The sequence below is a fragment of the Gossypium raimondii genome, chromosome 7 (assembly GCF_025698545.1).
Source record: "Gossypium raimondii isolate GPD5lz chromosome 7, ASM2569854v1, whole genome shotgun sequence".
Lineage (NCBI taxonomy): Eukaryota > Viridiplantae > Streptophyta > Magnoliopsida > Malvales > Malvaceae > Gossypium > Gossypium raimondii.
This window is the reverse complement of record NC_068571.1, coordinates 24,395,000-24,417,458: the sequence shown is the minus strand read 5'-3', so window position 1 is coordinate 24,417,458 and position 22,459 is coordinate 24,395,000. Positions and strand designations below refer to the sequence as shown.

The window sequence follows — 22,459 nt, the reverse complement described above, 5'->3', positions numbered from 1 at the left end:
CACCCGATGGCAGATCGCCCAATCTAGCAATTGGGAGGCGGTGTGCTCTGAGCTTTTGGCGCCGTTAGGATAAAATGGATGGAGGTAAGGTGGAGATGGGCTGATTACGTGCCACCTTCCCGATCTGAATGAAAATTCAACCGAAATTGAAAGAATACGATATGCTCGATCATACATTCTTCAAACAATTGGAGGCTATCTCATGGCCGACACGTCACGAGCCGTGTACATCTAAGGTGGTGCTAAAACTCGTTGATTTTAGAGCGGCGGTGAATTTAGTTGAGGTCACCGTCTTGGCAACATTATATCGGAGATTGCAAGGCGACCAAACCGAGGAGAGCAAAAATCGGAGGATGCTGTCACTCTGCAATCATGGGCACGGTTTCGCTTTCCATTTCTACGTCCTCGAGTGAACCATCCATATACATTCCCACTGTAACGAGGTAAATTTTATATTACATTTTGAAATTGTTATGTAGATTTTGTAAGAATAAAAGTATGCTAAAATTTTATTTAATTAGGTGGAACCATCCGTGAGTTATCGTGGATTACCGTCGAACTTGAAGATATACGGCTTCTATTGGACCAACGATCGAAGCGAAGTAAGTATTATTGCAAATAGATATTTCCATACATTATTTGGTGGATTGATATTTAGTATTTACTATTTAGTATTATGTATATAAGTAATATTTCTATCATGTTCATGTAGTTTCAATGGACACCATACGAGGATCCGGCAATCAGGCGTAATCCGGAAGAGTTTTACAAAATCCGAGCGCTGGCACGTGAAAGTGGTGTTGATCAACTATGCAACCGTGGAGCCCCACCGACGGAATGAGTCCTCGACGGTTTGGATGTAGACAACCGATTCTGTGATTTGAGGTGTTTGACGAGCACCACAAAATCGACTTTCGGCTATTAGGTGCGGATTGGCCTGAATCTTGGTCGAGTACTACGAAATGTAGGAAAATCGGCATGAATATCTACCTACTCGGGAACAAATCATTGTTCCCGAGTTAGCATGCGTTCCAGAATACATGCCATGGTTTAGGATCTATGGGAAGCCGTATCTACTTACGCCAGAGGAGAGGCAACGGCAAATACATGTCGGAAGGGAAAGGCGCGGGCCTCTAAATCCAAGGGGACAAGAGTACCAGGGCAGCCCATCAACGAGGCCCAGACATTCACCCGGCTCATCATCAGTGGCCATGCAATCACCGTCCCCAACAAGAGCACCGACGCAGTCACCTGACGCAACAATTCAACAGATGATACCCACGCAATCGCCTTTCCCTATGATGCCAGGTATGTTTCCTAACCCTTATATGTACCCTAACCCATACATGTATCCTTTTAGAATCCTATGGCGAGTTGGAGCCAAATGCGGATCAGCTCCATTTCTGTACCTAGAAGCGGACCACCGATAACTAGGCCATCCGCGTAGGAGGGGTCGCAAGGGGGGCCGTCGGGGAGCTCTCCTTTTTACCAATCGCCAGCAACACATTGCTTTCAAACTCCGTCGCCGTTCATGATGCAAACACCTCCACATACACTATTCTTTGAAGGTGGATCATCGTCCCAAGTCCGACAAGCGGATGCTTAACCAGGAAGAACAACAATCACCACCGGAAGAACAACCGCCAGGAAGCTAGAGGAATGAGGAATCCAGCGCGTAACCGTCGACGGCCGCCATGTGGAACCGAATCCCCCGGTCATAGACATTGATTACCGTGTTAAAATTTATCATTTGATGTAATGAAATAGAAGTTTATGACGATGTAATACACATAGAAATTTTTCCTAGTTATTTTGACATTATTTGATTAAAACTCTAACCTAATTTAGTTAAAAACCCTAACCTAATTTAATTTAATTAAAAACTCTAACCCTAACCTAATTTAACTTAATTAAAAACCCTAACCTAATTTAATTAAAAACCCTAACCTAACCTATTTTAATTAAAAACCCTAACTTAACCTAATTAAAAACCCTAACCTAGTTTAATTTAATTAAAAACCCTACCCTAATTTAATTTAATTAAAAACCCTACCCTAATTTAATTTAATTAAAAACCCTAACCTAACTTAATTAAAAACCCTAACCTAATTTAATTTAATCCACGTAGCAATCGGCCGTTGTAGTACGCATGTTCCGTTTCAAGGTCTGTGATGGCACCTGGGACGTATCTCTCTAGCACCTGACACCATTGCCATATTTCATTATATGAGCCGTCCCACCCACTATGCATCTTCTCCAATGTCTTTTGCTTAGCTATCCAAGCCTTGCGGTAAGAGGGAGTGTACCCCATTTGGCTACGGATATTGGCAATTATCACCGGCACTGAAGTCCGAGTATCTGCTTTTATTGTGGGCAGTATCAAGCTAGCCAACATAGCTGAATCCATTTTCGAATGATCTTCTGAAACACCTACAGAGGGAGGGAGTACATTAAATAATGCAACATTGGAAAATAAAAATATTTTTCAGACACATTCAATCTCATACTGCAGCACATGTATGTGGACCTTTGTACTTTTTGATCTCCCACAACCCTGTCCTCTTCCTTAACGAGGCGACGATCTTCCATGAACATGTGTCGTCTTGCACCACACACTTCGCCTCAAACTTATTAGATTTTTATTTAACGACGTGGTAATTAACGCCGTTTTTGATGCTATGCTGTTTCAAAGCACCAATAAAACTATCCTTATTGGTAAACTGATTACCAACTTCAAGTTCACCGAGATCTACCCCCGAACTTGTACGATCGCGCACCCGGTGTGGTAGATCTGGAAACTCTAACGCATCATCATTTGACAGATCGACATTATGCATGTGGGCTGGAGGTGAGTATGCTCTGAATCGTGGATTTTCTTCATCATCTGCACTCCTATCACCATCTTCACCTTCATTGGAATAGGCTCGGTTGTAAAATAATCCCACCTCTGCACCATCCGGCCCGGGCTCTCGAGGTGGATCCACATCGGAGTCACCTTCTAACCCACAATCATCTGCAGCGTACGACGTCCCCTCACCGATTGATGTCGTAGGTAGTACGTCATCCCTTCTTCTGGGCATTTGATAACGTCCCCAATTGGATGTAGATTGCCATCCAGTAGAACTTGATGCAGTTCCCCAACTCGTATTTCGAGCGTCAAACATCGAGCCACCGACGTACATGTCCCATCCAATCGACAGAGTGTCTTGGGGATGTGCATTCGACACCGCTATCGAACATGGGCATTCCGTATTTTGTAACACGCTAATCGAGTGTCGGCCAGGTCGTGTATACATCTCGAACACCGGACGGAAGTACATTAGTTGGCGGCGTAAATTGTACATATAACTCAATATAAGTTGCTCCGCTAGCAAGATGAGTCGCACCATTGCCTCCAAGCTACGAACACCTTTTATGTCGAGCAGTCATATGTCACCGGATCAACGGAAGAACAAAATCGATCGTCATTGATGAACTTTCATTGGCGTCGTTCAAGATTTTACGCCTAATTCTTTTACGGAGTTCATCAAATCTATGTTTTGGCTAAATGACGATCGCACCGTATTTTCCGACAAAAAATAACACCATTCTCGGTGTGGCAAACCTCACCATCGTAGTAAATAACAAAGACTAATCGTTCACTCATTTTGAAACTCTAAGTTTCTTAGCCTCTCTAAAATGTTTACTGCGTGAGTTATGCATTCTAAGAACATTTTCGCCTAATTGATAGCCTCATTAAACTTGTTATCAGAGCAAAATCGCGTCCACGGTAGCGATTTGACACTATTTGCTCAGAAACGTAAAAAATTATTTCCTACATGACCAATTGTAGCGAAATCGCGTCCACGAGGGCGCGATTTCACAATTTCTTCTCATATAGCATCCTGGTATCAGCGATTTTATACTATTTGCTAAGAAAACGTCAAAAAAAATTATTTCTTACATGACCACTGTAGCGAAATCGCGTCCACGAGGCCACGATTTCACAATTTCTTCTCAAATAGCATCCTGGTAGAAGCGATTTCCCACTATTTGACCAGATACGTCAACTCGAAAAAAAAATTTCTGGGACCCCTAACCCCTAAAAAGCTCGCACCTAAACCCTAAAAGCGAAAAACCCAAGCGGAGTATCGGCGTCAAAATCGTGTCCCACGTCGGTAGCGATGTCGAGTGCGTGACGGGACGCCAGCGTCCACGTCGGCGACGACTGGCGGCGTGGAAGGAAATCGCTTCTCAAGGACGCAATTTCCTTCCACGTCGGCAGGTCGCTACGACGTGACGCGATGTCCCGTCACGCACTCGACATCGCTACGACGTGACGCGATTTCGCGAAAAATGGCCCATTCCGGTAAATAATTAAAAAATCGGCCCATTTCCGTAATTTTTTAAAAAAATAGGCTTTTTTTGGTAAATTAGCCGTCAAACTCACCCTTATTTATATATCTCTCCAAATCCTCCATTTTGATCATAATTGGCTCTTATTTGATCATAATTGGTAAAATACTTTAACTTATCAGCAGAGCTAAGTAGAGGCCTAGGGGGCATGACCCTTAAAGTTTAAGATTTTTGCAATTTCTCCCTTTGTATATATATTATAGCCCTCTTAAAAATATAAGTAGTCCCCTCAAATATTTTTATAATATTAAAAGTAATATTAAAAAAATATTCTTGATAAAAACAAAGAGAAAATCTTCTTGAAGAAGTTAAATTACTCATTATGACTTTTGACTGATATTTTTGTTAAATAATAATTTAATATTTTACTTAAATAATAATATTTTATAAATAATATAATAATATATATAAAAAGAAAAGAAAAGATGAAGAGACTTTTATCATCATTCTTCTTCATATTGGTGCCTAGCAAGAAAAGAAGAAAAAATTCATCATTTTCCCCAAATTTTAAGTATAAGATATGTTTTTCTTCAAATTTTTCATAAATTTTGAATCTTTGAAGTTTGTTTTACATATATGTACCAATAGTTTTTTATTTTATCAAGTGTTTTAAAAGTTTTCATTAAAAGATATTGATGGATGCTTATAAAATTAATTAAAATGTGTATTTTTATGGAAAATGATTAGGAGATGGTTTCTAACTTGTTAGAAGTGTAAAATGAAACAAAAATAGCTAGATAATGTTATAGTAAATTTTGGCCAAAGTGAAAGGGAGGAAGAAAACCTTAGTTACTTTGTTTAAAATTATGTTAAATGATAACTTGTGAAACAGTGAGTATTCTAATAAAAGCGGATTAACATACTAGCTCGCCACTACTTTAACTAATTATTACTAAATTTCTTGAATTTTCTAATCATAATTGGTAAAATATTTAAACTAATTACTACTAAATTTCTTGAATTTTCTGACTTGTATTTGATTAATTATTTAAAATAAATATTTTCTTTGTTTTCTTGTAGTATCTAGTGAATTTTGAGATAAGGTGAGATCAATTTTTAGATTTGAAAAAAAAATTGTATTTCTCTGAAATTTCACTACTAACTAAAAATCAGAAACTCAATCTAGATTTTATTTTCTCAAAAATACATGAAAACATGATGCTGACAGAGACAACTATGTGAACAGACGCGTACATGATTCCTACTTACCACAGCCACACATTTTCGTCGGCAATATCCGCCTCCATTAATTAAAGCCCTTTGATTTTCTAAAAAAATTTATTTTAATTTTTCATTTCATTTTAAATTTTTTAACTATTATTTATTAAATCACTCCAAATACATAAAATAAATAAATGAATAATTAATATTCGAGGGTTTAATAAATCATTATGTATTTAATTAAAGGATATCAATTCAATTGGAATATTATTAAAATATTATTTTATATGCAAATTAATTAATATTAATATGAAAGTATTTTTTTATTTTTCATATTTTTTAATAAAATAATACTATAATAAAATTTAAATTTGAACATATGCATATCCAACACTTTCAACTTTATCATTTTAACTATAATTTTTGTATCAATAACTTTGTCAATCACCTCTTGTTGGTGGTTGGTCATTTTTCATCCTCTTCCTTAGTTATTTTTTTGCCCTCCTCTCATTTTAGTAACTCCTTTTGGGGGCTCGTCTAAGCTTTAATGGCTCGTCTCTATTTCGGTGTGGGATTTCTCGATGCAGATGTCCTCCGCTTTAGGTGAGAGTTTCTGCTGCAGCTACGAATGATGGATGGGTGGTGGCACTAAAACCCCAGATGCTACTTTGTTGTTTTGTCTCCAGATTCAAGATGTTTGTTGCTTCAATCCTATTTGGTGGGTGATCCGAGTTGGGTGTTGCTAGTGGCTATTTTCGATCTTTTCGAGGTGGTTGTGTGGTGTCTCTCGACTGGCAATTGAGGATGTTTGGCTCAGTCTTGTGCTCCATTGTTTTCTCACTCTCTTGTGAGCAAGGTCTTTAGTGAAAATGGAGGCTCGATAATCGAGATTATACGCACTAATTTTTTCTTAGTGGCTGACACCAAAGTAACTAGTGATGATTCCTTTTTTTCTTTTTTCTTTTTTTGCTTTTATGGGGTTTGACCGTTTATGTTTGGGATCATGGTTATTGGTACAATTGGCTTTGGCTATATGCCATGGTTGCTCTGTCTGTGATGATTGTTGTTCTATGAAATGAAACTTCTTGTTGTATTCTAATTTTGATTTTAATTATAAATATTCAAAGAAATAAATATATTAATTTATTTTTATATTAAATAACAATAATAATATGTAAATATAAAACGATTATATTAATAGTTTATAACAATAATATCAAACTAAAATTTTATATATAAAATTTCACAAAATTAAAATTAATGTATAAAAGTACATATTATATTAAAATTTATATATAATTTAACAGCACGTTTGGTTCGTTGTAATGGAATAGAGGCGTAATAGGTAATTCTTTTGTTTGGTTGAATGTAATGGAATAGATGCGTAATGGTATTCTTGTGTTTGGTTGAATGGAATAGAGGTGTAATAGCATAAAGAAAAAAGTTAAAATGACTAGAATACCCTTAGCAGAATTTTTTAAGGTAGATAATTATTGTTATTGTTATTAAATTTTAATAAGATTATTAATATAAATAATAAATAATTTAATCATATTTTAACATAATTGTTATAGAATATAATTTAATAAAATATACAATTTAATAAAATTGTTAATAAATATTCTTATATGAATTTACTAATAAAATCATAATATATAATACTAAAATATAATTTAAAATAATTATTATTAAATATAATTTAATAATAATATATAATTTAATAAAATTCTTATTCTTATATGAATTTACTAAAATCATAATATATAATACTATCAAATATAATTTAAATAATTATTATTAAATATAATTTATAATCTACTTTATTATTATTAAACGCAATACATATTTAATGTGCTAAAATATCATTTGTGGAACAAATAATTTAATTACTCTACAATAAAAATATTAGCGTAATAAATAACTTTAGAATTGTATTTTGCATAAACATAATAACAATTGAATATTAACAAAAGGTTAAATGAGATTCATGAAATTCTATGTCACAATCCATATGTTATACGGTTTTGCCACATCAAAAGTTAGAACATTGTATATGACATACCATCCCAAATATTACAAATGAAAAAGTTACGAAAATGTCATCAACAAAACCATAAATTTTAATGGTCAAGAAGAAATCTTGACCCATTCCAACCGTACATCGGAAGGTAAACTAAAGAAAACTACCATTTAAGTTGGATGATCCGAATTTTACTCAATGCTTGAAACCGTTCATCCACGCTTAAACCTTCTATTTCACATAAGGTTGGATATAAATTTGCCGCTTTTCTTGGATGCCCCGGTGAACTACCACATCGGAGGCAATACTCCTCTTGATTTGTTCGCCAATTGCGCATGTTTTCAGCCAATAAAGTGGCAGCATCATTAACTGAAGAAGAAAAATGACCAGTTGCATCAGAATTCTTTTTTTTCCTCTTTGAAGATGAGGAACCCCCTTGGTTTTTGTCTGTTTGCGGCTCCGTGGTAGCAACATCCATGTCATCGAAAGAGACATTAGCATCACAATCATACTATTTGTTTCTGTCTTCATTAATATCTGCAGAAGGTACATCCTCAGCATTTATTTCTTCATGAACGTCAGCGGCTGTTTGAGCGTCTTTCTCAGTCGCTCGATCTTTTGCGTATATGGCAGTAAGTTGGTCGTAGTAAGGGAAACTACGATGTTTGAACTGACCGGCTTCTTTATGACTCTATAAAAACGAGGAAATCATATTAGTTATAAGTTTGGTAAGAATAGGATAATAAAGAGTTGAACTCATTCTTACCTTTAAATAAGAGTCCCAAACCGCATCTTCAGCAACAATGACCTGCCTATGGTCGTCCCAACCAAAATCGCTATTGTTTTGGCCATTAAGCATGTCATACACTATTGACCAATCTCTTTTCATAACCTAATCCTTGACTCGATATTAGGTCTTGCCTTCAACATCGCATTGGGTAAAGCCTTCTCTAACATTTTTTCTAACTCGTTTAAGTAACCGGCTTTGAACCCCGTATCAGCGTTAAATGTCCCAACATTGTGCAAGTCCACCATGCAGGAAACTAGTGCTGCATCTTCTTCTGGAACCCATTTCCTTTTGGTTCCTCGAGATGATTGCGAAGGAACAATTGATTCTGGAACACCTGACATAATTATCTTAAGAAAAAAACAAATTAAAATTAAGTTTAATATCATGAATCAAAAGGTGAACACTTTATAAAATTAAAATTGAGTTCAATATCATGAATAAAAAAACTCATAAAGAATAAAATTATAACACATGATGAATGAAAAGAAATCAAATTATAATTCAACAAGTTTAGTACAATACAATAAACACAAAAACACCACCAAAGTTTCACAAACTATATACATAAAATAACATAAACAAATGAACTCAAACTAAGTTTCTCCTTAAACCTAACTAATGTCTAGATGCTTGCCATTCATCGAACATTTGGTTGGCTAGTTCCATCCTCCAAGTAGCCCAAGCATCCGATGGATGAATATTGACGATATTCGGTTCATCGTCATCTAACACATTACTAGGTAATCCTTCTCCCACCTCCGCTTCAATAGGATCAATACTCATATGGGTTCAAATAAAATTATGGAGCAAACAACATGCAATAATGATCCTATTGTGCACCCTTACAGATAGAATGATGGACTCCTAAGTATTCCCCATCTCATTTTAATAACCCAAAGCATCTTTCAATAACATTACGTCTTTGAGGCATGTTTCATATTAAAAATTCTTGCGAGTACTTGGTCGATAACCCCGACGCCAATCATTCAAATGATATCGTTGTCCTCTAAAAGGTGCAAGAAATCCTCACAATTTGTGTATCCAACATCAACTAGATAATAACAACCTATAAAAAATTTCTTAATTATTAATTCCCCAAAAAGTTTGATCTTAATGAATAATTCAAAGTCCTCTAACTATCCACTTTACTGTGAGGAACTTTTAGTCCATGCCTCCTACTAATGGCATCTCGAAGAACTCATCCATCAGCAACAGAACCTTCCCAACCAGGAAGAACATAAACAAATTGCATTTCAGGTGTACAAACACCTAGCATATTTGTTGCTATGTCACCTTTTCGCGTTCGATATCTAAGTTTATCAACTGTTAGAACCCTAATCTTGATGTGGGTTCCATCAAGAGCACCTAAGCAATTCTATATCACATGTTATAAAACCTTAAGTTAGGATACTAAATTTAAATCTAAATCAACTAAATTATGTACAAGCTATATATAAAACTTATTCCAATACCTTAAACCATTTCCACCTTGTGTCTGAAGAATCTGCTGTAATTGGCTCTGACTTTTTAAATAACACATCTTGTAAGCGTATGACAGCATTTAAAACACTATGAAATGATCTGCTAACAGTTTCCTCAGACCTATTGAAGTGATGCTTGATAACTCGATTTTTAATGTGATGGGAAATGATATGTAAAAACATTGCAACTTGCTTATCAACAAGCATGTGCCTTGACGACTTCAATCCCCCTAACGTTTGTAACATCTCACATAGTTTGAAAAAGGCAAATCTATTCATCCTAACTTGTTCAATACAGGTCTCGTCACTAGCATGTACAAGCCTTTTCACATAATCCCGTTGTGCATAAAAATCTAAAATATAGGACCTAATCATTGGTCTATAAGTATGAAGGCTATCGATGGCACCCAATGTAAGTATAAACCAACAGGCAATGTTACAGATTTCGAACCATATTGTCAATGCAATTCCAATTCTTTTACGCCTCACAGTTTGTGCAATTAAAGGCAGACGAGCCATTACTGCAAGATATTAATGTGTTCCATATTGTCAAATTTATTTAAAAGGGTCACATTTCTCCAATCACAATTTCAATAACAGTAAACTACAATTAAATAATTTAATTGCCAAAGAGCTTACAGTGAATGCGTGAAAAGAATACGGTACACTGTAGGTGGAGGAAGCAATCAAACAAGCCGCTTTAGTAGGAAGCAATATCACACTATCAAAGAAAAATGAACAATACAAATTTAGAATCTTAACGAGTACATTGCAACAAACAGTAACTTCAACAACACAGATGTGTATAAAAATAAGGTTATTCAATAGAATAGGGTACCATAAAAGAGACCAACAGGCAATGATTAAATCAAAAACTTACACATACTTAAACAACTAATGATGACTAACTAATGAGTGTGATCAGTTAATTACTAGTTGTGGCTCTCCTTGAAATATACAAAGTGATTATATATATATATATATATGAAACTTATGACTTGTAAGAAACAAAAAGGCAGGAAATAGAAGAGGCATTATGGTCAAGTTGAATAAAGTTGGAATACTGCTTTATGACAAAGGTGACAAATAGGTAACTGTGGTATTAGAAAATGTAAACTAATAATATATTAATGGTATGGATGGACTTATATAAAAGTCTATCTAATTAGCAAAGGTAATCTACCGTCCTCATCAATGTACTTCACCATTAACACTTTCTAATCAGCCTAACATGGTGCACAGTCCACAATTATCGTCTGCTTCCAAATTAATTCACTGTAAATTCAGTGTCCATCTTTTTATTTATTTATTTAGTATTAATACTTATCTCTCAAAATAAATAAAGCAATTTAACATTTGTATTGTTTAAAGGTAAGAAACAAATACAATTAAAATAATGGTAACAATTAATATATAATACCCATTGGTCAATTTAAGAAAAAGGGAAAAATTATGTAATATTAAAAATTAAAATATTTCAACAATTTAGAATAAATTAAAAATAAATTACTAATAAAATAATAAAAGTTTCCTATGTTTAAAAAATACTATAAAAATTCCTATTTTTAAAATAAAAATAAACATGCTATAATAATAGAAAAACATTCCTAAAAATAAAAAAAGTAAACAAATATTAAAATGCTCAAAATTTACGCAAAATCAAAAATGAGATATAATTAGAAAAGAAACAGTGTGTATAACATTGGATTTAAGGAATCTAAACTCTATCTGCAGATACATTGCAACAAAGAGTAACTTCAACAACACATGTGTGTATAAAAACAAGGCTATTCAATAGAATAGGGTACCATAAAAGAGACTAACATGCATTGATTAAATAAAAAACTTACACATACTTGAACAACTAATGATGTAGTTTAACCAAAATAAATTGAGAGTAAAAAGTACATGGATACGACCATGGGTAATGTCAAAACTCAAAACAAGACACCATATTCCTTTCTTTCCTTCTTCCTTAACTAGCGCCCTTATCATCACTTTTCGGGTTTGGTCTTTCCGCCTACTTCTTTCTTTTTCGATCCCTTCTTTTCTTTTTCTTTTTTCTTTTTTGAGGTTTTTTATATGTTTTGGGTTCTTTTCTAGAAATAGGGTACCACAAAAGATACTAACAGCAAAAAAAGGTGCCAAATTATCTAGAAATAGTACAATCGCCATGTAAATATTCTCCAGAATGGTTCTTGCTTGCTTAAGACTAAATAAGGTTGATTCAATTTGGATAATAGATAGCTAATAACTAAATATGTAAAACAAAATTACATCTCTTCAAATCATTCCAATTAATAAACAACAATACAATTTCAATCATTGAATGAGGAACAAAATGAGCACCATCATTAAGCAACAAAATCCAGAAGGTAAACAAAATGAGGAGCAAAATGAGCACCATAATTTGCAGCGTACGGAACAAAATGAGGAGCAACAAAACAGAGAAACATTAGATTCCTAATATGCAAATCCAGAAGGTAAATAAAGAGCATCATCATTTAAGGATTTCCAATTTACCTTGATTGAATTGGAAAGCTTTTCTTGAGGGTTTATTGGGAGATACTTGGGATTGATATCTACTCACTGCATTTGAAGAACACAAGTCTATTATGGTCGACAAAACTGTACATATATAATATACCTAAATGAAATTGAAATAGGCTGAAAAAATGATACATTATTAAAACGGCAACATTGTTTAAGATACAGACCCAAATGCTCTTCAATCCTCCGTCAACATTAACAAGTTCAAAGAAGAAAGATGATTAAAGCCTAAACTAGCACAACTAGAACATACGATACATTAAGCAATTGGAAAACATCACAACTTCATACAAGCCTTGACAAATTTAAACCGATTTGATATTAACTTAAAAGTTCCTTGAAATCTTCAAGCTTCGTTTAACTTCCACTATCCTCATTTATAAAGGAGCTTTCCACTTGGTTGCTTAGAAATACAATAATAATTTAAATAATCTAATTTTTTTTAATAAGCAGTTCTAAAGAATTGCTAGAAAACAAGTATCAAGCCTAAGAACCACAAAATCTTGCAAATCTGAAACGATCCAAGCAAGAAAAAAATAGCAAACCGAAAGAGGAAAAAGAAAAAAGCGGATATACCAAAACTTTCTATACTTGCTGAATAAAATATTTTTTTAAAAAGGAACTACTTCAAAATCCAAGTGAGTAATTGAAAGCTTGATTGATCTCAAAACGTAAAAAAAATTTCGAGAGTCCAAATAATTAAGACTAGTGCGAAGCGTGAGATGAAAATCTTTGGAAAAAGCCAAATTTTCTCTTTTTAAGTTAAAACCTTCAAACAAGCCAAATGTGTATACTCATTCAAAAGAGTAAAATAATTGTGTAAGGATGTGTTTGGTTGCTGAGAAAGCGCAGAGAAAAAATAAATAAATAAAATACAAAATTCAGAGGCGTAAGGAGAAGGATGCAGCTTTTTTGCTTACCTCTACTTTTTTTTCCTGCTTAACACAAAAATGAAATTCCTTTTATTTGGGTTTCAAATAAAAGAAGAGGAGGATTATACAAAATTAGCTACCATTGTTCGCATGCAATGGCACCGATGATCCTTATGTAACAGCTTGTAATGAGCCTTTCTGATTTTTCAAGATTTGGAAATATTTGTCGACAGGATTTGGATTTCACATTCGAGCAAATATAATTAGCACAGAGAAACAGAGAAATACCATTCAATTTCCATGAAAATCAATCAAGAAACCAATGCAGTTGGTAATTTCCATGAAAAGCAAACATTGTTTTTACAAGTTTCAAACAAAAAGGAATTCAAAACATACCCGGAAAGGATGGAGATCAACGCAACTTTGTCGAATGTGGAGATCAATAACCTTGATGAGCCCTAGTTCTTGCTCGAAACGATGAGGCCTAAGAAATCGGGAGGGAGAGGTGGAGGTGGAGGTGGCTTTCGGGTTGGGAGGGTAAAACAGGAAGAAGGATTGGTACAACCTAAAACGCAACTAAACCGACCTTTCCATCCGAATGGAAACCATCAAATATGACGAATAAGGGCGTAATGTAATCAGCCCGTAATAGGGCATTACGTCCAACCAAACGTCGGAATAGGTAGGGCCCACCGAATCAGGCTGAAATGGTATTCCTATTACATCCAACCAAACGGGGCTGTAAGTTCCGTAAAATAATTTTGGATAAAAATTTTAAAATTGTATTGCCCAAAACTTTCAAATTCAAACAATTAAATTTAGTGGCAAATTGCCCCTCTTGTAACAATTTTCTTTTTAAATGAAAGAACTCTGAACTCCAAATAACAAAACTAAACGCAGGAAAATCGTTACAACTTAAAAACTGAAAATTAATAATTCATATTTGAATGAGGGTTGTCGATGGATGCTGCTTAATTCTCGGCAACGTCAGCTCTTGCATGCCCGAAATTGTAACTTGCTACAGCCGTAAGCCACGCTCCCTTCTCCACCATTTCCACTTTCCCTCTTTCTTTCTTCTTTTTTTTTTTTCTCATTTCGTTCTTTTCCCTCTCTATATCGTATCAAAAAAAAAAAATCTTAATCGTCAATAATTGTCAGCTCAGGAGCTCAAACCACTGATTTCACAAAGGAGGTTGATTACCAGGTATCATCATTTTCTTTTAAGTTTCGCTTATATTTTAAATTCTGTTATCGATAAGCCGTTGTTCGAAAACGTCGCTGGTTATTTATTTATTTTTTTATGTTTGATTTTTTTTAGGTTTGTCGTACAGCGACGGTCTTGAAATGTGATTTTGAGCTCTCTTTTTTTCTTTCCTTTTTTCTTTTTTCGAGTTAGAGATAGGTTTGCTTATATTCTTCCTTTGGATCAACGGTCTGGAGTTTGTAGAAGAGGAAGGTATTTGTTATGATTAGATTTCTAACTAAATTTTGGCATTGGATGGAAACTGATATTTTGTGAATAATTTGTACGTAATTTTTGTGAAAAGGATCTGCGAATTTGCGGTGTTCTTTTTGTCACGGGTACATATGTGTTGGATTTGGTTGAGAAATTGGGTTGCAAGTTGAAGATAGATGTTGGTGATTTGTGAAAGTATTACTGTCAAATTTGAAGTTTAGCGTTTGAGGTGTAGGGAATCCTAGATTTTAACCGTGAGGTTCTGAATGCTAGCTGATACGATGAATGACTTAATTATGCATTATTGATTGGTGGATTGAAGTGAAAAAGAGTGGTCCAAGGAGCTAACACATTGTTGTTATGTAAGTAAACAAACCTAGGAACTTGTTTGGAACATGATCAGGGAAACGTCTGGCCCATCTGATCAATTAGTACAACAAGAATATACATATGCTGTTCCTAATGTTGGAAAGAATGTAAATAATAATAAGACTATATCTGTACAGACAGGTGAGGAATTCTCCATGGAGTTTGTTCAGGAGTGTGTTGGCACAAGAGCCATTGCTAGACCAGATGCAGCACTGACACATGAGAAGAGAGTTTGGTTCAATCAGAACCGCGAGATGGGGTATCAGGATCTTGCCCGAATTCAGTTGAAAAGAATGGATTCGAAGTGTGCTTCTGACATTTCTGATTTTGCATCTCTGAATGGTTCTTCTAGAGGGAGTGAACATGGGTCTTGTGTTGAAAAGATAGGTAGATACCAGAAGAAAGATGGTGAAATTGGACAAGTGACAGGGAAGGCTTATGGTGAACTGAATTGTGATAGGAGCCATCCAAATGGTTTTGGACCACCTACTACAGCCATTTATGCATGTGACTCTTCTAGTTCCAACAACTTTAGTGGGCAGGGAGCTACTGATGGATCTCAATCTGGGAAAATGAAACTTCTGTGCAGCTTTGGTGGAAAAATATTGCCTAGGCCAAGTGATGGTAAACTCAGATATGTTGGGGGAGAGACGCACATTATTTCCATTCAGGATTGTCTTTCTTGGGAAGAGCTTCTGAGGAGAACTTCAAATTTTTGCAACCAACCTCATTCAATCAAGTACCAACTTCCAGGTGAGGATCTTGATGCCCTTATATCTGTTTCTTCTGATGAAGACCTTAAGAATATGATAGAGGAATACCATGGGCTTGAAAAGCTTAAAGGTTCTAAAAAGCTGAGGATATTTTTGATTCCCTATGATGAATCTGGAAATGCATCTTCCCTTGAGGCAATGACCATGCACCAGAGCTATCCTGATTACCAGTATGTGGCTGCTGTCAATGGGACAGTAGATCCTAGTCCTAGGAAAATCTCTGGTGAGCTCTGCTTACCTAATGAAGGATGTCAATTGGGACCCAATTTGAATCCTAACCCTAGTTTCCCCAAATGGTGTCCAACTTCAGTAATCTCTTTGGACACTATGGGTGGTTTTAATGCATTGCATCCATCTCAGGTTTTCCTTGATATCCAAAATACAACCAGATCCCCATCTACTCCTATTTCTCCACTACCTTTCCAGCATGAAGAATGCAATGTTTGTGCACAATCAATGTCTAATAACTCCAGCTCTGAATACAACTATTCCTTCAATACAGCACACTTGAATCCTGAGATCCGCAGCACTATTAATCCTAACTATAAAGATGCCCTACAGGTTCCACCTGCTTTGATGAATCAAAGTCACCCTTGCATAAGGGTTGCTGCCAACCACACATGCCAAGCTTATGGAGGGCAGCTACTAAGCCCTGATCCCAGCAAAGATTCCGTATTTTTTGTAGTTTTCAACAAAAGCAATGGTGATTACAATGGCATTTCACATGAAAGGTTTATGCACAAAGAAAGATCATTCCTTTCTGAAAAGCCCATCTCAAATGCTGGCAATCCATTAAGCCTGTTGTCAGGATCTGTTGATTCCCTGGATTCTCACCCAGGCATATCACATGCATTTTCAGATTCAAAGCTGCAGGACTGTGGAGGGAGGTCTGCTTACTGTTCACAAGAAGGAATGAGCCCATCTTCCCCTTTAAATTTTGCAAAGAGCCCATCACCTTCCCTTGTTTTTTCAAATTCCATGCAGGAAAGGTTGATGCAACAGCATGATAAAATTGATCTTATGACGTCCAGTGCAGATAATTACTTGTTGGACACTGAATCTACATCAAAATCAAAACTGGATATGCAGAACTGCTTTCCAAACCCTGAATCTTCTGGCGTGAATGAACCTATTCACAAGGGAACCAGTGACAGTAATGAAAAATGCCAAACAGCTAAAATTGATTTGAGTAAATCCAGTTTTGTGAGGCTTGACAATTATGAAGAATATACTGCAAGCTTGGATGCCAGGAACATGTCTTATATAAGTGATCCATTTTTGCATCAAGGTGGAAAACTTTATGAGGGGAAATCCCCTGATAGCAGTATGGGATATAACAACAAATTGTCTAATGCAGACTGCAACCAAACATCTGGTTTTGCTGTAGGTACTCAGGAAAAAGATTCGCAAGTCTCTCAGAAGATGGTTCCTTCATCCTTATCTATAAATAGTAACATCAAACATCTGCAAACCTTGGGAAAAACCACATCTGATATAGCTGAATCTTGTGGTTTCAATGGGAAAGTAATTGGACAGGGAGATATTACTTCATGTGCCAGGAACACTGAAGCCACATGCTTGTTTCCAAAGAGCATAAATGACACAAGACTTGATAGTAAATTGGGTGATCTTATCTCTGAGTCTTTGAATGGCCCTATGTTGCATGAACCACCACAATCTCAGTTTATTGCAAGTCAAAATGATATATCTAAAGAAGATATGCTTATGGGCTCAACCAAGTTGCACTCACCTACAATTCATGTTGACTCTGTTCTGTGCTCAAGCTTGCTCAATGAAGACCTTCATGCTATGTCACAAATTCCAGACAATAATGCAGCTAGGAAAGAGGTTCCCCTCATTGATGATGAACTTAATTATTCCAATCCAAATGCTGAGAAGGTGGTCCTCCTAGATCCCTTGCACAAGAATTCAATTGTAGAAGATATTACGTTTTCTCTAACTGAACCTTCAAGAAAGAATCAATATCAAATCCAACCGGAGCCCATAGTTATGTCAAAAGATGTTACCACTAGTGTTCCTTCTGGGATGCTAGTTTCATCTGCAGTTGTCCCACATGTGGATGTGATCAGCACTGATATCATATCTCCTACTGGAACAGAGTTGGAGGATGCCATTGCAGATTCTGAGTCTAAGGTAAGATTTGTTAAATTTATCATGTAAATCTAGTTTTTATAATGTGTACCACTGCTAGTAGACTCAGGTAGCTTCATGGCTTTGTTCATAGGATTCTTCAGCTGATGTTCAAGACAAGGATGAGTCCTTCAGTGATGCTGTCATAGCTGAAAAGGAAGCCAACATCTATGGCTTGCAGGTTCTGCATGAAACTTATTTATACCTGTTTTCAGTTTAAAAAGTTGATATTTGACCAGTTCATTCAGTGTTGTTTAGTGAGAAGTGTAATAAAATTTTGAAAAGCAAGTGTAATTCTCTAGTTGTTAGGCGGAAAAAACATTTTGTTTTTCTTAATAAGGTTCCATTTAGTTAATCTACATTGAAATCTTTACTAAAATTAATATCCTTTATTTGGTAGAACATTGAAACAAAATTGGGAATTGACAAAAGAACATTACACATGAAATGAAAATTAAAAAAAAATCAAGGGTATGCTAATGTTTTTCTTCTTGGAAATATGATTTAAAACCATTTCTTTTTCAAACTGGCTTTTGTGCCTATTTAGTTCTATTTTAAAAACTGCATGTTACTCTTTTTTACTATTCTCCTCTTTTAGATTCAGATATGTAGCAGTTTGACAACATTTATTCAAATAATAAAATTATTTGTTATCCACCCACATACTGTGTGGAGGATTAATTCTAATCATGTGTTGCTTATGGCATCTTCTTTACTGCACACATGAAAGAGATTCTACTTAATTTATGCATCCGTTTATAATTTGATCATGTTTGTGTAGTTTGCCCTCTTCCTTTTTATCTTTTCTCCATCTCCTTACCTTGCCATGACTTTTCAGTTCTTGTCTATTTTCTAACTGTCTTTGTAATTAGCCCTAACAACTGTCTTTTGTCCCTCTGAAAACCAAGAATATTGCTATTAATCTACTTTTAATATGGTTACCAGACTGATGGTTAATTGATAGAAAATTTGATTCTATGTCAACTTCTAGTCATATTTCCCTTGTAACCAGTAACTTTTTGGACTAAATTACCACACCTGTATCAGCCCCCTCCCCATTTTAGTTTCCTCCTTGAAAGATTAGCTTTTGAACGTTAATGAAGGTTTTCTAATTTTGATGTGCAGATTATTAAAAATGCCGATCTTGAAGAACTGAGGGAGCTAGGATCTGGTACATATGGATCTGTTTACCATGGAAAATGGCGGGGAACAGATGTTGCTATAAAGAGAATAAAAAAGAGTTGCTTTTCTGGGAAATCATCAGACCAGGACAAGCTGGTAGGTCTGCGGAGATTTTTCCCTCTTTTTCCGCCCCTTTCTTTCCAGTTTCTAATCCTAAATATAGTTGCTGGCTAGGTGGTGGTATGAATTGTACACTGCATTCCAGAAACAAGGAAAGAGTTTCAAAATACTATTATTGTTATGTCATGGAAGTAAATTCATGGGGGTACCCTTTCTCTTCTTCCTTTTCGGCCTTCTTCTTGACTCCTTTTAAAGGGAAATATATCCACTACTGTTATTCTGCCCTTCTCTGTGATTTGAGATTTGGTAATCTGTTTTTTCTGTTTATGGAGGGTTTTCAGCCCTCGAGTTAAAAGTAATTTGCAGCAGCTTTGACATGCATCAAAATCACATATGTTTATCAAGGAAGAGTGTTGATATTTATCACAAACGCATGTTTTTATAAAGAAAAATTAGTCTGTGGGTTGCCATAGTTGATTCAAAATTTGAGTAGAGGTCTTCAAAAGAAGAAAAGAAAAAGGGTTTTCCTTTTCTTTTTTCTTTTAATCCTTTAAGAGTGGGGTTTGGTACTTGAGTCAATTGAAGTAAATGTGAAAGAAATAGCTGAGAATTATCCAAGATGCTCCACTTCGGTGGTCATTTTGAACTGGGTCATTATTTCCCTGCTTTGCTTCTTTTTCTTTAATCTTGAAATAGCAAGCAAAAGGGGGGATTACCACTGTAGTACTATAGAGATCTTTAAACAGTTTTGCAGTCAAATTCTTCATAGCAATTTCAGTTATTTGCATGCCTGAAGCTAATATATATTTGGTTGTGCCAGACAAAAGACTTCTGGAGAGAAGCACAGATCCTCTCAAATCTGCTTCATCCAAATGTGGTAGCATTTTATGGAGTAGTACCAGATGGAACTGGAGGAACTTTGGCAACTGTAACTGAATTTATGGTCAACGGATCGCTTAGAAATGTCCTAATCAAGAAGGATGGGTAACCTAGGTTCATCCTCTCAAATTTTTAGTCCTTCCCTCATTAATGATGTGCTTACTGGTTGTTTGGAATTCTTATGCAGATCGCTTGATTGTTGCAAAAAGCTTATAATTGCCAGGGATGCAGCTTTTGGCATGGAATACTTGCACTCCAAAAACATTGTCCATTTTGATCTGAAATGTGATAATTTGCTTGTGAATCTAAGGGACCCACAACGACCCATATGCAAGGTAATATTTACAAACTCGTCTCTAGTAGATATTGAGTTCAAGGTGGCTAACGTTATTACTAAAGACCATAAATGGCTAGAGAGAAGAATAATTAATTCTGATTGAAGTGAAAGTGATTGTTTTTGGTCCAAGATGAATGCCGATATGCTTGGGGACAGTAGCATACCCTTATCTTGTCAAGTTAGGAAGCTTGGTGATGGGAGGTTTTCATTGGCTGTTCACTTGAAACATGGTTACTGTGTATTGTTTCTGTAGGTTGGAGATTTTGGATTATCAAGAATTAAGCACAGCACTCTTGTTTCTGGAGGTGTGCGAGGAACCCTTCCATGGATGGCACCAGAGTTATTAAATGGTAACAGCAATCGTGTTTCTGAGAAGGTCAGTGTGTGCTGCCACTGTGAAGGAAAGAACAAGCATGTTAAATGCCGAAATTTATGATATTTGATTTGGCAGGTTGATGTGTTCTCATTTGGAATTTCAATGTGGGAAATCTTGACTGAAGAGGAGCCTTATGCTGATATGCATTGTGGTGCCATTATTGGTAAGATTTCAGTTTATCTAATTTGCCATTAGCTACGATTTTAAGCAGAAATTTTACAGGCATGGAAAAAGTAATTGGGATGTTATGACATGGTATTAGATCCACTATGGAGTGCATATTTTAGCTAAAATGGTGTATTGAATTTTTGCCATATGTATCTGAAAACTAAAGAAAAAGCTTCCTTTTTTCACTTAAATTTGGCTTTACATTCCATTCGTAAAATGTGATTGCAGGGGGGATTGTGAAGAACACTCTTCGACCTCCAATTCCAGAACACTGTGACCCTGATTGGAGGGAGCTGATGGAACAATGCTGGTCAGCTGATCCTGAATCTAGACCATCATTCACGGAGATAACGAACAGGCTGCGATCAATGTCTAGGTTGCTTCAGCTCAAGGGACGTAATGATCAGGCAAGACACACAAAAGCCTAATGTTACAGCATGAACATGATTAAACACCAAGCACCGGCTTGGTTTGTATCATCATTAAATGCCAAGCACCGGTTTTGTTTGTATCTTCACCTGTAAACTTGGGTAACTCCGACCCCACCCTTCGAGGTAAGAGGATTAAATCATTGAGGATTAGGATGAGGATGAGGATGAGTAGAGTTTAATCAATGATGGGCAGAACTTCTTTCCCCTTCTCTCACTTTTGTAAATATATAGCTCCATTTGATTATTCGTTTTTTCTGACACAGTAATTCAGGTCATAGTGGTAAGGCAGAGAGATAGCATTTAAAATATTTTGATGATTGTTGAAAATAGAAAGATTATATGTATGTACAAACATTCAGAAAAGGGGAAATGGCATTTGATTAGAGTTCAATTTGATATATCTAGACCTCATAATTTTACATGGGAAATAATGACAAATATATATATTCTTTATATGTGTTAAATTTACATATATGATAATAATATGCAAAAGTAGTGAAATCTAGATCTGTCTTACAAAATTTACCATTTCTCCATTCATTATATTAATGATAATTCTATTTGAAAGAGCTAAATTAAAAGAGAAGGTAGTTTCCATTTGTTCCGACTATCAATTGAGGAAAAATGTCATTTTCATATTCTTTTTATGATTTAATTTTAAATTTCATTCGCATATAAATGTCATTATTTATATAAATGATTAAATCGTTGATAAATGATAAATTTTAATAATGTTAGTTGATCGGATTAATTTATCGGTTTAGTTAAAATATGAAAATTAAATTAAGAAATCTAACTTTTAAAAAAAATAGAGGAATTCATAATTAAAGCTTTATCTGCCTACGTCCTCGTAATGCTTATGGTGTCAAAAAAATCTTTGCCCTGTTGACGGTCAATTCAAAATTCAACGGGAAGACTTCTGGAGGCTTTTTGCTTTCTAGCTTTTTATTATTATAATAAAATCAAATAAAAGTAAAATCACTAAGTAAACAACACGAATTATGAAAA

General features: G+C 35.3%; 2 protein-coding genes across 8 annotated transcripts; one reads left to right on the top strand and one right to left on the bottom strand.

Moving 5' to 3' along the window:
* Positions 1-7,914: 7,914 nt before the first annotated feature.
* LOC105788968 (uncharacterized) lies at positions 7,915-12,640 on the bottom strand. The gene is made up of 3 exons (XM_012616120.2): positions 12,371-12,640; positions 8,343-8,713; positions 7,915-8,267 (listed from the first exon to the last, which is right to left on the bottom strand). Exons 2-3 carry the CDS (start codon positions 8,463-8,465, stop codon positions 8,088-8,090), a joined length of 303 nt encoding a protein of 100 aa, XP_012471574.2. The 5' UTR covers positions 8,466-8,713; positions 12,371-12,640; the 3' UTR covers positions 7,915-8,087.
* Positions 12,641-14,149: 1,509 nt separating this feature from the next.
* LOC105798916 (uncharacterized) lies at positions 14,150-21,849 on the top strand. 7 transcript variants are annotated; one of them, XM_012629160.2, is made up of 10 exons: positions 14,155-14,295; positions 14,433-14,473; positions 15,232-18,021; positions 18,113-18,199; positions 19,144-19,296; positions 20,081-20,244; positions 20,327-20,474; positions 20,730-20,852; positions 20,928-21,015; positions 21,249-21,849. In XM_012629160.2, exons 1-10 carry the CDS (start codon positions 14,217-14,219, stop codon positions 21,446-21,448), a joined length of 3,873 nt encoding a protein of 1,290 aa, XP_012484614.1. In that variant the 5' UTR covers positions 14,155-14,216; the 3' UTR covers positions 21,449-21,849. The 7 variants fall into 7 exon arrangements, with proteins under 7 accessions (XP_012484659.1, XP_012484614.1, XP_012484647.1 ...); XM_012629193.2 differs by having other exon boundaries at positions 14,157-14,295; positions 14,428-14,473; XM_012629168.2 differs by adding an exon at positions 14,588-14,725 and having other exon boundaries at positions 14,168-14,473; positions 14,817-18,021.
* Positions 21,850-22,459: the final 610 nt, after the last annotated feature.

What these genes read in the sequence shown, in the direction of transcription:
- LOC105798916 (XM_012629160.2), top strand. Translation starts at nt 14,217, where the DNA reads ATGAGGGTTGTCGATGGATGCTGCTTAATTCTCGGCAACGTCAGCTCT. An exon ending in CAAAGGAGGTTGATTACCAG is followed by an intron (nt 14,474 to 15,231) that starts GTATCATCATTT and finishes ATATCTGTACAG; the next exon opens with ACAGGTGAGGAATTCTCCAT. An exon ending in CATCAGACCAGGACAAGCTG is followed by an intron (nt 19,297 to 20,080) that starts GTAGGTCTGCGG and finishes TGGTTGTGCCAG; the next exon opens with ACAAAAGACTTCTGGAGAGA.
- LOC105788968 (XM_012616120.2), bottom strand. Translation starts at nt 8,465, where the DNA reads ATGAAAAGAGATTGGTCAATAGTGTATGACATGCTTAATGGCCAAAAC. An exon ending in TTTGGGACTCTTATTTAAAG is followed by an intron (nt 8,268 to 8,342) that starts GTAAGAATGAGT and finishes TCGTTTTTATAG; the next exon opens with AGTCATAAAGAAGCCGGTCA.